General features: G+C 42.6%; 1 protein-coding gene across 1 annotated transcript; it reads right to left on the minus strand.

Moving 5' to 3' along the window:
• Positions 1 to 929: 929 nt before the first annotated feature.
• Positions 930 to 7,049, minus strand: RPS15A (ribosomal protein S15a). Its single transcript, XM_045819445.1, has 5 exons — positions 6,926 to 7,049; positions 5,765 to 5,902; positions 5,051 to 5,130; positions 2,216 to 2,301; positions 930 to 1,063 (listed from the first exon to the last, which is right to left on the minus strand). Exons 2-5 carry the CDS (start codon positions 5,895 to 5,897, stop codon positions 970 to 972), a joined length of 393 nt encoding a protein of 130 aa, XP_045675401.1. The 5' UTR covers positions 5,898 to 5,902; positions 6,926 to 7,049; the 3' UTR covers positions 930 to 969.

Genomic DNA, 7,049 nt, shown 5'->3' on the forward strand with positions numbered 1-7,049 from the left:
TATTACGGAATGCCAGCCACATGTAGTTATTAAAAGTGGCTAGTCCCAATTAAATTGTGCTTTAAGTATAAATTAATGTGTAACATAGATGATTTCAGACCTATTACAAAGTAAAATTCCATTCATTTTGTATCAATTACATGTTCAAATTTTAACATTCTGAACACAAAATGTTAAGAAAAATAATCAATCCCAACGTCTATCTCAATGTGGTTACTAGAAAGTTTAATTATACGTGTAGCTCTTGTTATAATCTACCCTAGACAGTACTGTGCTCTGAGAAGCAGGGTGGAGCTCTGGTCTATCTCACAGGAGCCATCCTGCCCTATTTGGTGGCTGAGCTGTTTATAAGCATTTCCCAGGTAAAGTGATCTAGCAAACTTATTCACCCCAACCCCAGGAACACACATGTGACAGGTTTACAGTACAACTACAATTTTAAAAAGATGTTTCATTTTTTAAAATGCCACTTTACAAACACACATTGCTAAAAATCTTACTGACATGCCATCCAAATTTACTTTGAGGTCTTAGTGAGCTGTGGGCTCTAGCTGTCTTCCTCCTGCCTGCTTCCTTACAAGCACTTACATAGTTAACTAACCATATATTTTCAGGGAAGTTAACAGTGCATGGAGTGAGTACTGCATCAAGCTAAAAACAAGAAAAAAGGCACCACTCTTTCCAGGGTTGACATAAGATCCCAGAAAGGGACAGCTTCACCACTTGGACCCCAACCCAGACTCAGCCATCCAGGGCCAGACACCCTCCTGTGCTGAGCCATGAGGGTGACGGTGGAGTAATCACAAACCAAGACTTTCTTGTTCACTTCAGGGAAACAGCATTCACCAATTAATACAAAGGCTGCACACTGCCGCAGAAGCTCTTGCTACTCTGCTGTCACGTTCAAAACGACCGAGTGAAGCACCAGAGTCCATTGAGGCATTTTATTTGCACATATGTATTACATCCCTAGAAAAAGAATCCCAGGATTTTCCCTCCTGTGTGTTTTCGTCTTGCTTCTTCATGGTCCATGATGCCCGCTGAGGTTGTCAGTACAATGAAACTATGGAGAGTTAAAAAAAAAAAAAAATGCTGGTGAGTTTTTCCTAAATAGTTCAACACAAAGCCAATTTCTGGTACAGAAAAGCAGCAACATTCATGAGTGCTTAAGATACTTTCCCCAACAGACAAGAGACTAACAGTGCCTACACAAGCTGGCACAACTCCTGGAACCAAAAGACTCAAAACCAGAGACCTCAACCACACACACTCACAGCTCTGCCCTAGACTAACAAAGAGAAACAATGCTATTAAGTTTAACTGACAACAAAAACTGCACTCATCTTCAAAATGTCACTTTCTGCTTTCAGGTGAGGAGACATGGAGTTTCAAACATCGAAGTATTGCTATGAACTGGATGGAATTGTTTCTACCACTTACCATATGTAAGACCACAGGAAAACTACTGTACAGAGTAACCTGGACAATGGGAGTCCCACCTGGCCTATCTCCTGGGTTACTATGGGAATCAAGTAAGGCACACAATATTTGCCAACTGGGAAGAATTAAAATTAGGATCATAATTACAGTTAGAAATGACTTGCTGCTAACACTGCACCTGCTACCCAGTAACCATAAAGTGGGAGTAAATCCAACTATAGCACCAAACAGGATTGCAGGGCTTAAGTTTCTAACCACAAATAAAGTGCTATCAGACTCTAAAGTGCTTTACCAGAATTAAATCGGTTGATAACAGAACTTATGAGAAAACTATCACTACTGTTATACATGAAGATATCAAGGCTATCATTTGCCCAAGGATTCATACCTTTAAAGTAGGAAAACAAGGATTTGAACTCGGCCTCTTACCAAAGACGAACATTTTCAAATTGAGTTTCCCCAGAGGCCTAGAGTTCAGAAGTGATTCGGCTGTAGGAATCACATCACACATAAACATGAACTATATACACTGAACCAAAAGAGCAGACATTAAAGGGGACACAAATCTGCTCTCTCAACCTCAGCTCTCATATGCCTCTCAGAATCTGAATCCTAACACTAGCATGTGAACTGACAACAGCTAAATCCTTGAGTCAAGCAGGTTGAGAATAAACACAATTCCTACTGCTGTAACAAAAAACAAAACTCAGGTTGTCAAATTGCATCACAGCAATCTTTAGCATCAACTTATTCTAAATGAGGAAAATCAACTTACCCAAACTGACGGGATGGAAGCAGGTTGTTCTGCCATTTTTCTAGATCTTTGAGTTGCACATCAAATCTGGGGCTGATTACTCCACACTGTAAAAAAATAACATAAATGTTCACTCTTCATCAATAACAGAAAGACTAACACAAAACAGTATTTATTTGCTTAACAGTCATACAAAAAGTCATACAAACCAACATTTAATGTACAGTACTTGATATAAATGCCATTTGAAATATACTAAATTATGACAATGCAACCCAGGGAGAAAAAGCAAAGTATAGAGAAAGTGAAAAGATGCAGGACATATGTCAGCGTCGGGTCATCAGTGTGCGTGCCGCCCTCCCTACGGGCTAGACAGCTATCCCATAACAAAGTCTTAGACAAAATTGCAGTCAAAACTTTTTAGATAGTGAGGCTAATATGGATAGGTAGGGTCTCAAATCCGTCACCTATAAACCGAATATGCAAAATTTTAGAATTTCTAAGAAACAAGCTCCACAGGCACTAAGCTAAAATCTAAGAACAGTGTCCACACCAATAAATTACCGTTAAATACTTCCAAGGCTTACTACCCTCTACAACCCCTGGCAAAGTTTTCCAAACTCATCCAACAAAATGGATGGGAAGGAGAAAGAGCAGAGTTCTTAACGTTATCCCACTTGTTTGCTACTGAGACACAGCAACTGTCCTCTACCAGTGAGAGCTCTCCAAGAGCCAAAGCACAATACTTCAATCGCTCAATCATATACAAATCCTAAAACACAATACATGTTCAAACATCTACTAACAAGCTACATAATTTACCTGTGAGTTCATACGTCTGACTTAATCAGCTGGCTTTGGAAAATGAAAGTTGGAGAGATCAAAAGTCTCTTTAATTAGAGGTCAATATGACACCCCGCTCACACCAGTGCTTATAAATCACCAGCACACCTAAAAATATCAAGGCAGATAGGCTCCCATTATTTACACACAAGAAATGATCATGTGAGAACATTCAGGATTAGTACCATCAAAGTGTAAACTCCAGATGACTAAGAAAGCAGGTAGACAGTTGTATGCACACCTATACAAGACAATCATTAAAAAATTCCAACAGATTACGAGGTTAGCATTCATTCAAGTTTTGTAGCTACACATCCCTAGGTAGAGGTTTGAAACTGAAAATGGGCCTCTTAGGCCCAACTGCCCTGTGCTAGAAAGCCTACCTACTCAGGCACTACTTCCTATTAGTTATAATGTGACTTGATTCCATCCCACACTGGATGGAAAAAATACAGGAATAGGGAAAACCAGTTCTCCAAGCAACCTAAAATGAAAGACCTATCTGAGGCCTCCATTCCACAGCATCCAGGTTTTTTATTCCAGCAGAAAAATGGGTCTCATTCAAACAAAATTAAACCAGCACACCTTTCCCAAACCAGATAAATCTTAACAGTCTTTAAATACTACCTTTCCCCCCAGGCCCACATTTCCACAGTAAGGGTACCTCCTGCACAAAAGAAACAGGCAAAAATGGGAAAACTGAAAATCAGAGAAGCTGAAAACTGAAGTCTGTTTTGCCCAAAGTCAGACAGTTAAGTGGCAGGGGCCTGGATTTCAACTACCTCTTAGCCAGAACTTTTTAAACCAGTATACCACAGAACAGGAATGCCACAAATGAGGTCCAATAGGGAAATGCTCTATTTTGTATCTCAAACCATTATGTACAGTGAATGTTCAAGAATTTGTTATGCAGCCCTTCTCCAACTGAAAGAGGTTGGCTTTCGTTTTTCTTTTTTAGTTTTACATAGTTTCTGCAGGACAGTTTTAAGATGTGCTATAAAACTGTCTCCCACTGGTTACCAAGTAGCTGACAAACCTTAAGCAGAGCTCAGATCTCAGCTTCCTAACTGCCAAAATTAGGAAAAAGCAATGACACACCTTCTTCTACTTCAAGAGCTCTAAATCTTTCTTTGGGGCGGTGGTCTAAAGGTTATAACTAGAAAACAAGACATACTCAAAGTTACCCTAGAAAATCCTTCTTCAAATCTTTCATAAAAAGTTCACCGCAGTAGTTTTCGTCTAACGCCACTCAGTATCTAGCCACATATGAACCAAGTTCACAGGGAGCAACTTTGTAAAAGAAATTGTTGGACAAGGAAAATAACCCTACCAATTAATCTGACTCAATTTCTGGGCCTGCTCCCCCTCCCCATCTGTGCCGGACCACAGGATCTGACTCCCTGAAAATCTGAAAGCTACAAACATGAACACAGATAACGGTGGCAGCCCAGGGACCCTGACTTAGCTTCAGACACCCGCTTCCAAAATACCTGCAATCGGTTAAACCATAGTCCAATGGCTCAAACAGACCCACTAGGTTACACTGACAACTCAAACTGACAGGGAACACAGACCTCAGAGACATATACAGCTTATGCAAGGAAAAAGAGAAGTATTAACATTCTTAGAGAATCCTATTCCGTTCAAAAACCCAACAGAATCACCGAGAGGAAGGACAAAAGTTGTTTATATTGAAAGGATTAGTGTGACTTTGGCCACCCAAGTTCAAGTCAGTGAGGCAAGCAGTGAACCACCCAAGATTTAAATACCAAGACCACCAGCTTCACCTCAACCCTCCTGTATAGCCCTTCAGACAGCTCATACTCCACAAATACCAGGTCAACTAACAATTCCAGAACATGTGCAAGCCTGGAGAACAAATGAAGTAAAGTGGGATATAAAATTTAATGATTTTAGGTAAAATAAGCACACCACACCACTATTCAGTTTTACAAGGGCAATGTCAACACCATGTAAGATCATTCTTAAATGTGGAAAATAATCAATTCTTACCTTGTTCAACCTGCCGGTAAGGTTTACAACAATTTTCCCAGCTCTGTGGTCATCAATAATTTCAAATTCGCCAATGTAGCCTACAGAACATAACTGATTGTATTAATTGGCAGATATCAATTTGACAGACCTGAATATTTATGCTCTTCTAGTATTCCTGCTGTTTGCCTACTGGATTCTTTTCCCTCATCTCATTTATTTCTCTAAGCAGTTTAGGAAAAGACAGTTGCTCTGTATCAGAACCAATTTTTACAGCCTAATAAAAAATACTTAAAATGCAGGGGGCAGCACCCAAAACCCACCCTGCAATTCTTCAAAGTGGATTATTTCCCCCTTGCCCCTTCATAGCCCCCCACTCCCAAAGACTACCTTGTGGACCAGACATGCAACAATCCTTTCCATCCCAAAACTCTTAGAAGAGTTCAGGAGCGCTTTCAATGATATACAGCTGAAAGACCACTGTAAATCCCAAACACCGAGCAGAGCAAGCCACAAACTTCGTTCCCCCTTTTAACAGTCCTAACCTACTCAACGCTTCTTCAACAACATCATCTTTCCACACCATCCTGTCCACAGCACAGATCAACTGCACACAATCCCCAGGTACTGGAACAGCGGGCTCCCCCTCCCCCCCTCCCAGTCCACAATTTTTACAGGATCAGTTCCTTACATATCTTTGTACAGCAAAACATAAAACACAGCAGCAATACTTACCATGCTTCATCATCACAGTTAGAAACCGGACGATGACTTTGGAGCACGGCCTGATAAGAACCTGGCGTTTGCCTCTCTTTTCAGCATTGTTGATACTCTTGAGAGCATCAGCCAGGACATTCATGCGCACCATTATGGCTGTTCAGGGAAGACAAGAGTTTCACCATCACCGCAAGCATCAACAGGGACCCAATCATTCCACATCCTCTTTCTTCTGTCTCTATCATGAGAAAGTTTCCCTATCTCTAAGCAGGCTGGCTTCCCAGTATCCCCAGCATAATATGTCAGCTAACAAAACGAAAATATCATATGGTCGGTCAGTTCTTCAGACAGGAAACTAAGTCACCGACAACGTTTTCCTAAGTCTGAAATCCAGCAGCACCTGTACTATTAACACTAATACTTTAACACTGTCCTTTAAACCAACTAACTCAACGTCAACCTTGTCCCATAAATATTAAAAATAGAACGTCTCTGTGACGTCTAAAATTGCGTCCAACAGCAAGCATATCACAAAGACAAACAAACATTTTACATGCACGAGAATGGACCCTAGCCCAAAGGGCACGAACTGCAAGAGTTCTGGAAAGTTGTCGGAGCTAAAGACGGAGACCAAATCATGCTTCAAATATCACCAGCAGGGATCCAACCTGCTTCCTCAAGCTCAGAAAAGTGCCTGAGGGGAAACCCTAAAGCAATGAAAATCCAGGTTAGTTCCCACCCAACTGCCACCCCAGGCAGTACTCCCTGCTCCGCGTCCCCAGCCGCCCAAGCTCCCAGCGCGCCCCAGGAATGCACGGCCCACGATGGCCACGGTCCCCAACGCTTCCCGCCGCCCGGAGCCAAGGCGCTGCCTCACCCACTACGAGAAGATCCTGGCGCCGCCGACCGAGCCGTGGACTACCACCTTTCTGGGCGGTCGAAAGCTCTGGTTCCCGCCAGCGCTGTGGCCTGTGCCTTGTAAGCCAGCTCCCCATGGTACTGAGCGTGGGGCGACCGAACATGACTCTCCCCTACGCCTGCCCAGACCCCTTCAAGGCCAGTATCCCCAGCCCAGACAAGCCCCGGCATCCTCGCAGAGCACAGAAGTCGAGTCTGAGACAGCAGGATGGCGCCGATAACTGACGGATGATGCTGGATGGCTCACAGAGGGGTACTCACCGGCACGGAAAGATGGCGGAAAGAGGACGGGAGGGGCAAGCCCACGGAGTTATGGGAAAAAGGAAGGCTATCGCGAGATTTTCAAAGTGCCTCTGGGAGGGAGGGAAAGACTAGTGGAAGAAGG

This window comes from Phyllostomus hastatus, unplaced genomic scaffold, assembly GCF_019186645.2.
Source record: "Phyllostomus hastatus isolate PE091 unplaced genomic scaffold, TTU_PhHast_1.1 phas_scaffold_385, whole genome shotgun sequence".
Lineage (NCBI taxonomy): Eukaryota > Metazoa > Chordata > Mammalia > Chiroptera > Phyllostomidae > Phyllostomus > Phyllostomus hastatus.